At 40.2% G+C, this 17,341-nt stretch overlaps 1 protein-coding gene across 7 annotated transcripts in view; it reads left to right on the forward strand.

Moving 5' to 3' along the window:
• Nucleotides 1–17,341, forward strand: part of LPAR1 (lysophosphatidic acid receptor 1) — a 218,670-nt gene that overhangs the window by 144,246 nt on the left and 57,083 nt on the right. For all 7 annotated transcript variants that reach the window (XM_067040962.1, XM_067040961.1, XM_067040963.1 and 4 more), the window contains one exon: nt 7,247–7,994. In XM_067040962.1, coding sequence (XP_066897063.1) covers nt 7,247–7,994 — 748 coding nt within the window. The remainder of the gene's footprint in view (nt 1–7,246; nt 7,995–17,341) is intronic.

Consider the following 17,341-nt stretch of genomic DNA (forward strand, 5'->3'; position numbering starts at 1 on the left):
TCCATACTTCTCTTCCCCCATTTTTAAGTTCTTACTGATACAGTGATTTTAATTCCAGATTATTATTAATTTATTGGCTTTATAATAAGTATGCCCTCAAGAGTTACTATTATTTTTTGCAGTACGCGGGCTTCTCACCACCGTGGCCTCTCCCATTGCGGAGCACAGGCCCCGGATGCACAGGCCCAGTGGCCACGGCTCACGGGCCCAGCCGCTCCGCGGCACGTGGGATCCTCCCAGACCGGTGCACGAACCCGTGTCCCCTGCATCAGCAGGCGGACTCTCAACCACTGCGCCACCAGGGAAGCCCCAAGAGTTATTTTTGATATTTGCTTTGTTTTATAACCATTTGGAGAGCAATTACTTAAGACTCAATTTTGTTTTGTGTATTTTTGATGCTTAATGCCAGTCTTTTTATTCTTTTGTGGTTTTTATTTTTACTTTTTTCATGGCTTACTTGCATTTGTATTTTCTTTAGGAAGGAAATGTAGATGATGATCTTTTGGAGCTCCCACATCTCTGGGACTGTTCTTTATTACCCCTATGAGAACATCAGTATAGTTGGCTGTGGAATTTATGGATCTCAAACATTTTCTCCATATAATGGAGATTTTTTCCAAATTGAAGTATAATCGGAATAATGGAGATTTTGATTGGTTGTGTTCTATCTTTTGGAATTCTACAGCAGAAGCTTAGCAATACCATATTTTCTCTCAATATTTGATTTGTTTGCTTTTTGTTTGTTTATTTTTTAATATTTTTAGAATTTTGAATGTTAACCTTGAGATTCCAAAATCTAACCTAGCTATATCTGAATTTTAGTGATTTTGATCGACTCTTTTGTAATTTATGTAAACTTAAACCAGTAATCTGAGGTCTTTCTCCTTAAGCAGTAACTTTTCTTATGCTTCAGTCTGTGTTACTTAAGCTTTGTCCTAGTCTTACTTGGAAAGCTAGTTATGTTTGCAATTTTTTTCCTATATGTGCCTTCTTTCCTTTTATTCTTATCTCTGACCGTCTTCTCTGAGCACTGAGTAAATTTCCTAAGTTTGTTTTCTATTTGCCATTTCAGTTTCTGGAATTTTTATACTTCATTTCATTGCCTGAATTATTGTTTTTAATTGAGAAATAGTTTTTCATCTCTTTGGTGGGTACAGTGGTGAAGTTCTAATGATGTCCATTGCATACTTAATCCTGGAACCACTGAATAGGCTAATTTATATGGCAAAAGGGGCTTTTCAGGTGTGATGAAGTTCAGGATTTTGTGATGGGGAGATTATCCCAGGTTATCTGGGAAGGTAATCACAAGGGTCCCTAAATGTGGGAGATGGAGGAAGAGGAGTCAGTGTTAGAATGATGTCAGTGTGAGAAAGACTTGGCTGGCCATTGCTGGCTTTGAAGCTGGAATGGGGCAAGGAGACAAAGAATATGGGCTGTCTCTGCAAGTGGGAAAAGACAGAAAAATTCTCTTCTAGAGCCTCTGGAAAGGAACACAGTCCTGCCAACACCTTGATTTAGCCCAGTGAGCCCCACTTCGGACTTCTGACCTCCAGAACTATAAGATAATAAATTTGTCTTTTTGAGCTACTAAATTTGTGGCAATCTGTTACAATAGCAATGGGAAGCTAATATAATCTCTTTGTAGTTTTTTCTGAAAAAAAATGTTTTTTTGGTCTTCATAATGGCTTGCTCTATTTTCAGTGCTTGTACTGTAACAAAGAATTTTGAGGATACAAATCAGAAATATCCTAGTATTTAATCTTTTCCATCCCCCCCTTTTTCTTTTTTAATACATCTGCTTCAAGGGGAGGTATTTTCTGTTATTCTTTAGGATGGCCATCTCCTCCTCTGAGATTGTTTTCTCCCCATTGTGTTTGCCAATATTTTCTGTTTGCCGTATCATTATAACCATGGCTACCTTGATGTCTTATGGTCCAAGCACAGTTGAATTGCATTCTCTCAGAGCTCGTTGTGGGTTTCTGCCTAAATCCATCAGGCCCTGAAAAAGGAAAGAAGCACTTTCACACTACCCTTCTGACTACCATTGAAGATGCTGCCAGGGTGTCCTTCACTTACTCTCCAGATCTGCTCCTTTTTGCAGCTGATAGGAGAAAAGTTTTAATTCTTCTTTCAGTTCAGTCCTGTTGTACTAAATCTAGCTGAAATTCCTGGTTTTTTCCTCAGGTATATTCTACCCTTACTATTTTTAATTTCTGGTATATTTTCTACTGCTTTAATATTTAGCTGGCAATTTGATTAATATAGAGTTCTTACCCGCAGTATTCTTAGTATAGAATTTTAAATCTGAAATAGACCTTATGTATAATTTAGTCCAATTTCCTCATTTAACAGATGGTAAAACTGAGGTTCAAAAAATCATGTAAGTTATGTCATTAAATATGGTATGGTTTTTATGGTATCACTACTCAATTTTTGAGAGATAAGAGGTGGAATGGTCACGTGCCATTTGCTGAGTAAACGTTGGATACCTTCAGAGGAAAATTTGTCAGTTTTACTCATCTTAGCATACTGTGGCTTAAAAAGCCAATTTATACTTTATTTTGTCATTCTTAATTATATGGTTTTTCTGTGTGGGAAAAGCAAAGAAGCTGTTCATATCACTGCTTGACTTTGTTGGCAGTTGGCGTTTAGAAGTTGGAATGCTGTGAAATACTACATGCTTCTTGTTTGATTAAGAAATTTCTTCGTCCCGAGAAAGTAAATGGTTACAGGGGCTAAAGGAAAGAACAGAATTTTGTATTTATATAATATTTATGATTTTAAAAAATATCCTTTGCAGAAAGAAAACTTGTGAAGTGTAAACGTTTTTTGAATTATCTTTAATTTATTAAAGCAATCAATATATATTTAGCATCTGATCTAATAGCTGGATGCTATACAACAGTGAACAAGAAAGCTAGAATCTCTGCCGTCATAATGCTTACAGCCTAGTGTGGGGAGGTGTCAATAGATAGTGAAGCAATTATTATACAGTGTGGTAAGTGTTGTTATAGGAGTAACGCAGGGAACTGTGGTAGGAGGCACCTTGCCTAGACATGGGAAGATCTGGGGAGAATGACTAGAAATAATAATATTTCAACTGGTACATGAAGAATGAGTGTAAGGTGAAAATGAGGGGAAGATTGTTCTAGACGAGTGGTATTCAAAGCGTGGTCCTTAGCCCAGGAGTATCAGCATCACGTGGGGCCCCACCTCAGATCTACTAAATCAGACAGATGTGGTCATCAGGCTGTGTCTTACAAACCCTCTGGGTGCTGATGCAGAAAACCTCTGTTCTCAGCGATGCTGAGAACCAGAGGTGAGAGAGAGAGCACAGTACATTAAATAGAGCTGAAGCAGAGAGTTTAAAGTCATTAATAGCGTGAGTTGAGGCTGGAGAGGCCTGATAAGGTGGTTGAAGAGTATGCGTTTTTAGCTTAGTGCACTTGTTAGCCATCGAAGCGTTTTCAGTAGAGGAACAGCTTGGGCAACTTTGTCTCTTAGAAAGATCACTCGAGAAGAGATTGGTGCCAGGTGGAAAGAGCACCTAGGAAGCCAGTGTAGTAGTAATGCTGGTGGCCATGAGGAGGGAATAGTAAACAGGTTGAACAGGTACTTAGGAAGGAGAAGTTACAGGGTATGGTTATTGATTAAATGATGAAGATGAGGGGAAAAGGAATTCCCACGTTTAGCATTCAGGCCAGTAGAAAGATAGTGGTTCTCTAGCCTCTGAAATAGTGACTGCGGGAGGAACAAGTTGAGGAAGGTTGTAAGTTTGAGCTTGGTTTTGAACACAGAGACAGAAGTAATTATGAGGTTGTCAGAGATAGCAGTGGGCAGTTTGGTATTTGCTTCGAGTTCAGGAAAGAAATAAGGGTCAAATATGTAGATATGGGAGTATTTGAGAGATAAAAGATAATTGAAATCTTGGAGGACATATTAGAAAACTCAATGAAAGTGTGTTGAATGAGACTATAGGGTAGAAACAGTAATGTTGCACAGAGGATGGGGAACCTCAGAAATGACTGAGAAGGACCAACCAGGGAGAGAGAGGGATCAAGAGCCAGGATAGTATGATGTCATGATACCTAAAGGAAGAGAATTTTCTAAAAAAGAGGCTCCCAGTCATGTATCTGATGCTTTGAGGGGTTAGTAAGGTGAGGACTGAAAAATTTCCATTGGAACAGCCACCAGATTGGTGTGATTTGGGGAAGTTATGTGAAACGCAGGAATTGACTAGAGTGGATTTGATGGAGGGGAAGGAGGAGAAGCTGTACCATAGGTAATTGAGAAATTTGAGTGGTCCAGTGAGACACTGGAGAGCAATTGGCTATGAAGGGGAAAAATCATCAGAGCTGGAAGCCAAACATGAAGTTATATGAGGATTTCTTTCTTTCTTTTTCCCTCCCTCTCTCCCTCCCTCCCTTCTTTCCTTCCTTCCTGTCTTTGGTAGAGATTAAACTTATTTGAATATGGATAGGAAAGATTCAAGAGAGAGGAGAAGGAGTGAGGAGGGAATTGAAGAAAGGAAGCAATTTATAGAACAAGGTTCTGGAAATAGTAGGAATGAATGGGATTCAGAACACTTGGATGGCAAGTTCCATTCTGTTCCATTGTAACAGAAGGGGAAGAAAAAAATGGGTTCTTGAATAGGTAATTTTAAAGGTAAAAGAGTTTCAATCTGATGATTTTTAAGTTTCCTCTTTTGGCACCTGCTGCTGGAGAGAGGGAAGGTGAGACTCAAGAGAGAATAAGTTTAGAGTAGTTACTGTGAAGAAGATACAGAATAATAATTAGGGAGAAACTCAGATTTCTTGTGGCCTTAAATTCTCAGTTGAGGCTAGACATCATGAATTTATAGCAGAATCAATCTGCCAAATATGTTGATTTTTTTCTAACATTTCTCAGAAGCCTTGGTGTAGGTGTGGAAGTGGGAACCAATTGCATTCATCCAAGACTGGTGTTATTCTAAGAAATTGTTACAGAAGTGCAGTGGAGCAAGTAGATTAAAAGATAAAAGTCTCTACTTCCTTATCTGAAACTATAAAATTTAAGAAGGTCTGAAAACTGATGATTTTTTCTTAACTCGTTGGCAAAAGTTGCTCTGAATGAATAGATATGAGGCTACTTATAACCTTTATTTATCAAACTTAGAGTATATATTCATATGTTTTACTTTAGAGATTAATGTGTATCATTATGGAGTGCTGTCTCAAATTTTGATGGGACTGTTATATCAAACATAGATTATGTCCTCTATAACTGTTCTTAAAACCGGCAAAGTTTTGAATTCTGAAGGACACCGGACCTCAAAGTCTTCAAGAAGAGATTGTGTTCTTGCTTTAGCAAAAAAAAAAAAAAAAGAAAAGAAAAGAAAAGAAAAAAGAGGTTGAAACGATATACTGTGGAACCTAAGCTAGACAGGGAAAAGGGGGAAGATAGAGAGGTAATCCATTGGGAAAAAGTAGGATGCTTAAGGAAATAGATGGCTTCAAAGAACTGATGTAGGGGGATCAATTGAGAAATTTGGAAGAATGGGAAGGGAGTACTTAGAATATATAAATTTGGAAGAATGGGAAGAGTAATTAGAATGGAAAGAGGATTAGAATGTATCAATCGATTCTTTCCAAAGGGAGACAGTTCTGAGTGGTTACAGAGTCCAGGGTGTGACCTTGGAAGTGGGCAGCTGAGTTGTAATGGAATAGAAAGTCATGAAAGATGAGGTCAAGAAACTGAGAGGCTAGAAAATTATATGAGATACCCAGAGTAATGGTAAGATTTGGAGTGGAATGGAACATCCCAAGTTCTCAGCTCACCAATGAATGGGGCTCTGTGGAAGGTACATTAGATACCAAGATGTGTAAGACAAGGTCTTCACTCTTCCCCTGGACTATCATCTTTTTAAGAAACAAGGTGATAAATAATTATACAACATGGTAAGAGTGATTATTATAGAAGCATGATCTAAAAGCTATTTAGTCTAAATGAGGAAAGAGACCCTAGATGTCTGGACAGGTCAGGAGACTAACCATTCAAGAAGAGTTTCACACACTATTTTGGAACTTTCTGTGTTTGGTAAACATTAAGGCATAACTCACAGATATTCGGTAGAATATTCGATCAAAAATAGTGGTTAAAACTGTCATATTTGCTAGGTAATTTACTAAATGCAGTGCAAGATATGAAGAAAAAGGTTGGGTGTGAGCAATCTTCAAGAAATATTCTCTAATTTTAGGAGTCACAGACAAACAAGGCTTTAGGAAGAGTGATTTATTCTATTTGATGTGTAATTTTCTAGTTTCTCCATGTTACTTTTTCCTTTCTAATTTTGTTTTAATAGTTTTATCAACGCCTATATCATTCTATTAGAAACTTCCTCAATCCTTTTGAATTCAAGTGACAGTATAAGTAGTTAATAAGCAAATATATTCTGATTGATGATGTTAAAAATAAGAAAACACATAATGAAACATTATCGCTCAACATTTTAGAAGGTGTACTTTTAGAGCAGTGTCAAAGTATGACCTGCTCTCTGAAGGTTACATTAGTTACATATTTCTTATGTCCTCCAAGAAGAAAAACGTTCTCAAACGTCATAGATTGTTTGATGAATGCTATTCTGGGGTAAGGAGTTGTGGGGGAAGACAGTGCTGACCACAGGAATGTTGAACAGCAAATGCTGGCTTTGGGCAAAGTAGCTTTGATGCATAGTGACCTCTTTGAAATGTTGGGACTGATGGTCCTTGTGGGGACTTGCGTTGCAAAATGTCTGACACACATTGAACATACTATGTGAGAACAGAAATGCAGAATAATAGGGCAATAATACCCTATCTATAAACCATCTGTGTTTACAAATTCCCTAAATAACAGGCCAAAATAGATTTCACTATGGTAAATATTCCAATTGCAGCGCTCTGCAAAATTCTCATCTGTCTCATGTATTTTAGGCATGATTTCTGGGTCGTGTGGCTTTTCTAGTAGACTTCAATGATGTGCAGCCACCAAGAACAGACCTTGTCATTTATTTAACTCCAACTGTCTTTAATCTCGAGAACAGTAAAACAGTAAGAAACCTTGGGGTTTCAGCATAACCATAGAACATTACACAGGATCAGATTTTCAAATTCTTTGCTTTTGCTATTTTTTGGCCACATTTACCGTAGAAGACTCGCGTTATCTACACATCTTTAAATTTGGGTCCGTGGTTTTTCTCTTTTTTAACCTTTCTTCCTTTCTCTTTTAGTTCACAGCCATGAATGAACCACAGTGCTTCTACAATGAGTCCATTGCCTTCTTTTATAACCGGAGTGGAAAGTACCTTGCCACAGAATGGAACACAGTTAGCAAGCTGGTGATGGGACTTGGAATCACCGTCTGTATCTTCATCATGCTGGCCAACCTGCTGGTCATGGTGGCGATCTATGTCAACCGCCGCTTCCATTTTCCTATTTATTACTTAATGGCGAATCTGGCTGCTGCGGACTTCTTTGCTGGGTTGGCCTACTTCTACCTAATGTTCAACACAGGACCCAATACTCGGAGACTGACTGTTAGCACGTGGCTCCTGCGTCAGGGCCTCATTGACACCAGCCTGACAGCCTCTGTGGCCAACTTACTGGCCATTGCAATCGAGAGGCATATTACGGTTTTCCGCATGCAGCTCCACACGCGGATGAGCAACCGGCGGGTGGTGGTGGTGATTGTGGTCATCTGGACCATGGCCATTGTCATGGGGGCCATACCCAGTGTGGGCTGGAACTGCATCTGTGATATTGAAAACTGTTCCAACATGGCACCCCTCTACAGTGACTCTTACTTGGTCTTCTGGGCCATTTTCAACTTGGTGACCTTTGTCGTCATGGTGGTTCTCTATGCTCATATCTTTGGCTATGTTCGCCAGAGGACTATGAGGATGTCTCGGCATAGTTCTGGGCCGCGGCGCAATCGGGATACCATGATGAGTCTTCTGAAGACTGTGGTCATCGTGCTTGGTGAGTTTTGTCTTGACTGTAACTTACTTTACGGATTCTCAATGTCTTAGTACAAACCAGAGTAGTTTACGATGGTGGTAAACAACAATGTGAACATCACTGGGTATATATGCAGGAATTACAAGGGGACAAGGCACCTTTATAGCAAATGTTTATGATGAAGTCAGCGTCCCAGTCTTTCTATAATTACAGAACTGGTTTCAGGGAAATAATGTCTCAGTGATGTATTATAAATGATGGTGATGTGGAAGATAATCATTGACGAGTTTGGCTATCAAGTATTGAAAAATATCAGCTTTTGAAAGGTTTTATTACAGCCCAAATTGTGGAACTTTTGCCTATAGTCTCTTTATTACAGATTCTCAGAAAGTGTTTTTAATGTCCTATGAATATGCTTTCACACATAGTTATTTTTATGAGTCTGTTTCCAAATAAGGAGTCTTTCACATTCTGTCATTGTTACTGCCTACATGTAGGTAAGTATATCAAGGTTTTGTATAGATTTATTGCACAAAATGGGTTGGAATTAATACCATCTGTGACAGTCATCTTTATGAAAACTTACTTTTTTCCATTAATTTTCTGTTTTTAGTGGTGGAAGTTAATTCATATTTCAAGGTGAAAATCAGGATTTTATTCTTTTATGTAATGTATACTCGAATAACTTTTGCCTTTAAATAACTATTGTTTTTCCTGGGTGAAAAATTCATGGTTAGTGATCAGAAGGAATATATTTATTCTTTTATGTATTCAGAAAATAGTTAAAGTGAACCTCATAAGTTCCAGGCCCTGTGCTGACTCCCAGAAATGTGTCCATGAAGACAGCATACACAGAACATTTCTTTTGGAGCTTAGAGGGCCTATTTTTGAAGTTCACCCAGTGAGAATTTTAAATAATTACCCTATTGAATTACATTTTCTCCATGGGCTATATTTGGGTTAACGTCTGATCGCATTTAAAAAATATCTCTTAAAAAATCTTTAGTAGTTCATCTTTCTCCATGGAAATTCAGTGGAAAGTTCCTCTAATGCTCTTTGTTCCAGTTTGTAAAGCAGGGTTGAGTGGATGGAACCTGGGATGTTGTGGCTCCTCTGAAACTCTGAGCTACTTTAATCTTAGCCCCAGGAAAGAGAGCCCTAATTATGGCTCTAAGAATAAAGACCAGGCCTTCGGATTGCAGACACAACTAAAGCCCTGTCTGTAACTAACTGGTACGTGTAGGTAGTATCCCCACTGAGGCCCCCACCACCTCAGATGTGAAATTGTCTTATTCCATCCAACAAAGTTCAGTAGAAGTATAAAAATGATTTCCCTCTATGTTTAATTATCAACAAAAGCCTTGAGCATACCTGTGCCACAGGTATACATTCTCCATGATAGGGATGAAGCGTATCTGTTTACCACGGATGCTATTTTTTGGATTAAATTAAATAACATGAGAGATTTCACTTCTGTATTGACTCAAGTATTTGTTTGTTTACTGCTGATCTGAATGTTGGTTGAAACTTTTCATACGGGTGCACTGTTTCTAGTATCATCTCAAGTACTGCTTATAGTTCATAGAACCCAAGCAGAAAATGACTACTGAACTTGGACTATGAACCTGCTAAGTTCTTGTTTTAATTTTGACCTTTGTATAACGCCTAGCATTTTCCGGTGTGTAGTATGCTTAACGATTCATATAAAATTAACTTTTGTGCCTCATTGGGTGGTTTTGCAGGTTAAATGAGAATTATTTTGAGGGTTTATGGGGCCACAGTTTCAGTGCTCGTTGGCCCTAAATGCCCCTTCTGCCCTACCACACCAACCCCAGACTTGAAAATAACAGAATAGAACGCTGGTTTCTGAGGTTAAACTAGTGGGCTCCACAAAAATTGAATACATGTAGCTGCCTCTGAAATAAATGGCATTATCTCTGTAGATATGTGATGGAAGAAGTTAAAAACATGGAGAACTCCAATCAGGGTGATAGGCAAAGAAAATTGGTGAGGCAAGATGTGTATGGGATTGTAACATAGGAAGGAGAAATTAAATAAATGGACTGTAGCCTTGCGGACAAAAGCAGCAAGAATGGGAGACTGGGCAGGGCTCAGAATAGGTAATTCACCACCTGAAACAGCCAGGTGTTTGTCAAGTTGGTGCCTGTTACCATTCATACAAGGTACTCCCCTGCTTGAATTCTCTGTAGTCGTGATTGCATGCGAAAGATGGGTTGGTCTTGTAGGAACAAGTTTATTGACCATCAGGTTTTTCTGTGGTGCACGTTCGGTTTGGTTTTGTTTTGTTCTGTTTTTGCAGTACGCGGGCCTCTCACTGTTGTGGCCTCTCCCGTTGCGGAGCACGGGCTCCGGACGCTCAGGCTCAGCGGCCATGGCTCACGGGCCCAGCCGCTCCGCGGCACGTGGGATCTTCCCGGACCGGGGCACGAACCCGTGTCCCCTGCATCGGCAGGCAGACTCTCAACCACTGCGCCACCAGGGAAGCCCGTTTGCTTTTTTAATATGTCTTCTCTGCCAGATTGTCAGCTTTGCAACAGTGAACAGGAATTGTAATGATGTGTTGTCCAGTTTCTCCACATTACCTGTTGTGGGATCTGGCACAAAGTGTAGGTACTTGTAAAATAATTGTTGAATGAATGAATGTGGTAACAAAAGCAGGTTTTTGAGCCTTCAGAACTGAGGACCAGAGAAAGCCATAGTGAATTCACTAAGTTGATGCCACTTTGTTCAGTCGTGTGGCAGAAACCAAACCTAGCTACACCCCTATTACGTTTTGTGCCTTCCAGTCAAATACAACAGCTTGGAAAGTGACCACAAGGGCTGCTCAATAAATAATGTGTATTTTGTTCATTTATTCTGGGGATGATTACAGTTTGATTAAGTGTCAAACCTTTGGTTTCCATTTCACCATGTCAAAATGACCTCTGGGTTTTAGACCAATTCCGTTCAATAAACCAGTGTTTATTGGTTATTTATCCTTCAATAGAAGGATTTTTTAGTCAACAAGTTGAATTTCTAGGAGTCAACATAAAATAAAGGGGTCTTTGAGATTTATGATGGCAAAACCAGCAGCAGTTTTGAAGCACAAGATTGTGTATTAGCTGCTCCTGAGTGAGTACTAGATCTTAATAGTTTTATTTGTAAAACACGTATAGCATTAATCATGTGCCTAGCACTACTCTGCCTTAGAAATGAGTTTTTGTAAAGAGCATCCCTGGGGAGTCTAGGTTTGTTAGCTTCATTTTTCAGAGGTGAAAACTGAGGCACAGAGAGGTTAAGTAACTTGCCCAAGATCACACAGCTAGTTAAGTACAGGAGCTGGGATAGTTTCAGGCAGTCTGGTTCCAGAGCCCATGTGTTTTTCACCTCCATGCTATCCTGCCTCTCTATAATACAAACAGCTACCAGCACATGCTGGATGGTTTTACAACGTTTGAACAGCACTGTGCTATTAAATTGAAACATTGTGATTCCATTTGTTTCTCTTGATACTGCCTAGCTGCCTGTGCTTCATTTCCTGGGTAGAAGAAAGCTTTCAGGGAGCATTCCTTTCCTCCTTTTGCTTCTGATTATGATGGTTATGACTCTCATCTCACTGGCCCTTTTCCACTGTTTGGTGTTGGAGCACCAGTAACTGACTGCTTCTGATTGAAGGAGTGTTTAGTTCAAGGTGTAGTTAACTTGAGGGTTCATTGTCCTAGTGCGAAGTCATGTAATCCTTCCCCAGGCTTGAATTCTCCCCACTTGACATCTTACCAAGAATTCCTTTTGAGTCTGGTCCACGGTTGAATCAGAGTGGTAGTCAAGTTCTTCCTTATTTGACCACAGTCTATCTTGAGTTGTAAGTCCTTGCCTTTCTTTCTCTGTTCCTTCTGATGACACTTCTGTTGAGGATAATTAGAGAAGAGGGAAACCAGGATTTGGAAAGAGAAAATAATGGTTATGATCTAGAGGTTTTTGCATCTTAATTGTGGGAGAGAGTGAGGAAAATAAAGCAAAATAAATCCAGGTGGCGCCTATGTCTTTGGGGAAGAAGAGAGAGACACTGTTTCTAGTTGGATCTGTACTGGCAGGAAGTGATCACCACTGAAGCTAAATTACTGCTTTTGTACCCAGGCACCCTGTGCCAGGGTCAATACTCGGCATTACTCTTCATGCAGTGTTTATAACCTTACACCAAGGAAAGTTGTGTTTCTCCCATTTTATGCTGAGGGAACTGAGTTAAGATAGGGTAAGTAACTTGTTCAAGAGCGCTTATTTTGTAAGTAGCAGAACTGGAATCCAGCTGTAAGAATGTTGTGGACCATGACCTTCTATCATAGGACACTGGTCACGTGCCATATAAGAGACTGTTACTGGTATTAATAATAGTACTTGGGGCCAGATGAATTTAAGCCCATTGTTTTCTCATTACTCTGATGAAGGATCATTTGGCGAATATCCTGTAAGCAAATCTTCATGTACTTCTCTGTTCAGTTTAATTCAACAGACATATTGTTGAGTGCTAATTATGTGCTTAAAGGATAAAAAGATGAATAAGGTAAACACCATTTATTTAAATTGAGGCAACATTGGTTAGTAACATGTTGTAAGTTTCGAGTATACAACATCATATTTCTACAGCATCCTCATCACCGAAAATATAGTTTCCATCCATCACCATACTGTTGACCTCCTTTATCTGTTTCACCCTCCTCCCCACCCCTTCCCCTCTGGTAACCGTTACTCTGTTCTCTGTATCTATGTGTTTGTTTTTATTTGATTTATTCTTTTTTAAAAATAATTCCACAATGAGTGAAATCATGTATTTGTCTTTCTCTGGCTTATTTCACATAGCATAATACCCTCAAGGTCCATCCATGTTGTTGCAGATGACAAGATTTTGTCTTTTTTATGGCTGAGTAGTATTCCAATGTGTGTGTGTGTGTGTGTGTGTGTGTGTGTGTGTGTGTGTGTGTGTACACACACACACGTATACTACAATCTTCTTTATCCATTCATCTGTTGATGGGCACTTAGATTGTTTCCATCTCTTGGCTATTGTAAATAATGCCGTGATGAGCATGGGGTGCCTATATCTTTTCAAATTAGTGTTTTTGTATTCTTTGGCTAAATAGCCAGGAGTGGAATAGCTGGATCATATGGTAGTTCTACTCTTATTGTTCGAGGACTCTCCATACTGTTTTTCATAGTGACTGTACCAATTTTCCACCAACAGTGTAGGAGGGTTGCCTTTTCTCCATATTCTCGCCAACACTTGTTATTTTTTGCCTTTTCGATAACAGTCACTCTGACAGGCGTGAGGTTATATCTCATTTTGGTTTTGATTTGCATTTCCTAATAATCGGTGATCTGAATATTTTTCCATGTACCTGTTGGCTATCTGTATGTCTTCTTTGGAAAAAATGTATGTTCAGCTCCTCTGCCCATTTTTAAATCAGATTTTTGTTGTTGTTGAGTTGTGTGAGTTTTTTATATGTTTTGGGGATTTACTCCTTAGCAGTTATATCATTTGCAAGTATCTTCTCCCATTTAGTAGGTTGTCTTTTTGTTTCGTTGGTGGTTTCCTTTGCTGTGCAGAAGCTTCTTCATTTGATGTAGTCCCATTTGTTTATTTTTGCTTTTTAAAACTTCATTCTTTGCTGAGCTTACAGCGTGTTAGAGGAGACTGAGAAAGAGTTGCAAAGCAGTCGGGTCCATGTGCTAGTTGATGTCTGGGCAGAGTGGAGGGAAGGGAGGGCCTCCCACAGGAGGAAATATTGAGTTGGGTCTTGATGTGTGTGGAGGAGCTTGTCCTCCTGTAGGGTGGAGGTACAGGAGAAGCTAAGCAACAGCTCACCTTTGGGGAACTGAAAGTAGTCAGGTGTGATTACCATGTGGTGGGTATGCTGGATAGAGTTTTGACTTAGAGCCTTTATAATGTATTAAGGCGTTTGAGTTTCTGCCTTTAGGTGATCAGAGATGCTAAAGGATTCCCTAAGATAAAGAACACCAGTTCCTTACAGGGATAACCATATAATTTATCATCCAAACTGAGACACTTCTGGTAGTGAAAACAGGCACTAACTGGGACAATGGGACAACAGGCCTAAACCAAGACTAGTCTGGTCAACCCAGGATGTACAGTCACTCTCCTTCTAGGCTCTGCTTTCTGTTTGTTTATATTCTTTCTACATTTTTTTTTGGCTTTGTAAATGTAGAGCTCAACACTGGACTTCTTCCACTGTGTAAACGTAGTAAAGAACAACTTTTTCTTGTTTTTTTTTTTTTTTTTTAAGCAAGGATTTGTCCATATTTAGAATTTTAGAGCTGAAAGGTCCTTTAAAAATCACACTATCCAACTTCCTAATCTTACAAATAAAGAGACCGAAGCTGCCAAGTTAATTGAGAAATTGAGGTCTGAGTTAGCTAGTGGCTCAAACCGAGAACTAGGTTTGTTAACTTCCAGTAAGGTGCTGTTCTTACTGCCTAGGCCTCCAGCTTGTTCATCTCCATCCACACCTTCCATCATTTTCTTCCTTGTGAACATCTATTTCTGTGGCTACCCAGGTTTAGGTTGTAAACATTGTGGCTATCAAGGTACCCGGAACCCACAGAAAGGGTTCCCTTGAATTTGGCCTTATTATAAACAACTGGTGATCTCTGAAATGAAGCTTTGACAAAAGTCATTGGAAACTGAATTACTGGCACATTATGTAGTTTTTACACATCTTATCATCCTGTTTGCTTTCTTCATAACAGCATTGTATTAGTTTCTTATCTATCTTGGTTTTTTATTGTTTCTCTTTTACCGTGTGTGTGTGTGTGTGTGTGTGTGTGTGTGTGTGTGTGTTTTCCCACTTACATTCATTGAGGCAGGATGCCTCTGGGATCTACTCCTGACTTTTGTCATTAACTGTCTGGGTGATTCTGGGCAAGTCACTTTCTCTGTGCAGCAATTTCTCTGTACTTTCATCTCTAGGATGGAGTTGGCCAATTTGATTTCCAAGGTTATTTAGAGTTCTACTTAGAACTCTATAAATAAAGTGATAAGGACATAACTACTGTGGATCAGCCACGTAGAGTTTTCTAGTGGAAAACGTAGAAATAGAATTGGAGTAAAAGCAAGGGACTATGATTTTTCTCCATATCAGCTTTTGAATAACTAGGTTTAGGTGTACTCTCCCCCATTAAACGGAGCAGCACATTGATAGAGGAGAGTCTCAAAGCAACAATTAAAAAAAAAAATGACTCTGCAGTAGAGAGCTGTGTGGTGAGAAGGGAGGGTTTCCCAGTTGGCCTTGTTGGCCAAGGGAAGGGACTCGACACAAGAGTCTCTTATTCCCTGGCCACAGGTGACCAGCTGCACATCCTGTTGCTCTGAAGAGGAACTAGAGCTACCCCGAGTTTCCTCAGGTCCCCGCGGCGTCCCTGTTAAGGCCTCTTTGAGGAAGGACCTGTGCGACCGTTCATGAGAGCCTCTGTTGTTGGGCGAGCCATGGGGCTGGCTGGCACTGCAGGTGTGGTCAGGAGAGAGTCCCTGCGGAAGCCCCCACCGGTGCTGCCCAGACCCCAGATCCTGGGCCTGGTCAAATGAGAAAACAACTTGCAAATACCAGCTCTTTGTACCCTTTTGTCGCCCAACTCCATTCAAATATTTTTACTCAGAAGAAACTTTCAAACAGAAACAGAAAACAAAAATACCACATGAACCTAACAGGGTTTCTTCTGAGGTGTGGACAGAGCATGCAGAACATGAAGCTCTTTCTTACTTTAGGTCTGATGAGAGTGATTCAGACCTCGTCTCGTTGAGACGCCTGTCAGTCCCAGAATGAACCTTACATAGTCATTTGTCCTCGTCCTTAAAGGTTATAGAAGATGCAAAGGTTTCCTGAAGGAATTGCGGCAGCCGCTGGGAAATCACTGTTGCTGAGGGCTTGAGAGCTTCGATTCGGAATAAAATAGGCCAGAGTTTAGAATTGGATTCCTGTCCCCTCACTTATTAGTTTCATAGCCTTGAGGAAATGACTGAACCTCTCTGAGCCTCAGTTTCAGAATTAATAGCATAGGGATAGTAGGACCTTCCTATAATCAGGTGATCATGAACATTAGATGAGGTAATTCATGTCAAGCACGCTTAGCACAGGGTCTGGCTAATGTAAAACACTTACAGAATGGTAGCAAGTATTGTCATTATCATGAGATCTTGTCTGCATGTGCCTTTTCTCCCCCTGCGCCCCGCCCACCCTTTCTCTCTTCTCTCTGACATATACCTCCACTCATCCACACACCAGCGTACATACAATAGTGGGTTTGGTGGCTGTGATGGTGCTTCATTTCTATGACATGGTATTAAAGTACTGTTGCGGTTTAGCAGCTCTTGGCTCTACAACAGGCTGTAAATTTTATTCTGAGTGGCCTTTGCTTTCCCAAAGGTACATCTGCACTGCAGAGTTGCCTGCATCTTATTTATTGAGCCTCAGCCGTATGTATGAAAAGTCCTATTACCCCATAAGAAATGACAGTTTTGACCTGGTAATTCTCTGGACGTCTCCAGATTAACCAGTTAAATAGTGTTGGCCATTAAAATGAGTTTTGAAATGGAACAGGCCACTTTGTCAATATCTGTTAGAAAGGGTCTTTAGTTCCTTTTGGTGGACCTGCCATGCTTAGGGCACAGCTGGCAACCCAGCCATCATTCAGGGCACCATTCTGTTTCCTTTTGATCCGAAGTGAAAGACTGTGTCTGGCATAAATGAAAGAAATGGCAAATGGATAGGGTCATGAGACCTTATTGCTGTTCCCTAGTCAGTCCCAGCTTTACTGTGAGACCACTTGCGATTCCTTTAGTCTGGGTCCCATCACTATCGACCTAGAAAGGAAAGGATATTTCACTCCCCTTCTAATCTCTCACTGCTAACTTTACGTACCTCTTTGGAGTATTGTTTTGGGAATTCAGCGATGGCAAGGTTTTATCTTATTTCCCAGCCCCTAGAACAGGGCCTAGCACTTGGAAAACTCTAGATTTTTTTTTTTTTTTTTTTTTTTTTTTTTTTTTTTTTTTTTTGCGGTATGCGGGCCTCTCACTGTTGTGGCCTCTCCCGTTGCGGAGCACAGGCTCCGGACGCGCAGGCCTGGCGGCCATGGCTCACGGGCTTAGTTGCTCCGCGGCATGTGGGATCTTCCCGGACCAGGGCACGAACCCGTGTCTCCTGCATCGGCAGGCGGATTCTCAACCACTGCGCCACCAGGGAAGCCTCTAGATATTTTTTGAATGAATAAATGAACTACACCTTTTATTCTGGATGGAGTTTTACGGGTTCCCTAGTAACAACAGAAATATACCTGTGTAGCTTGAAATTCAATGG

This window comes from Kogia breviceps, chromosome 8 (assembly GCF_026419965.1).
Source record: "Kogia breviceps isolate mKogBre1 chromosome 8, mKogBre1 haplotype 1, whole genome shotgun sequence".
Taxonomy (NCBI): Eukaryota; Metazoa; Chordata; class Mammalia; order Artiodactyla; family Physeteridae; genus Kogia; species Kogia breviceps.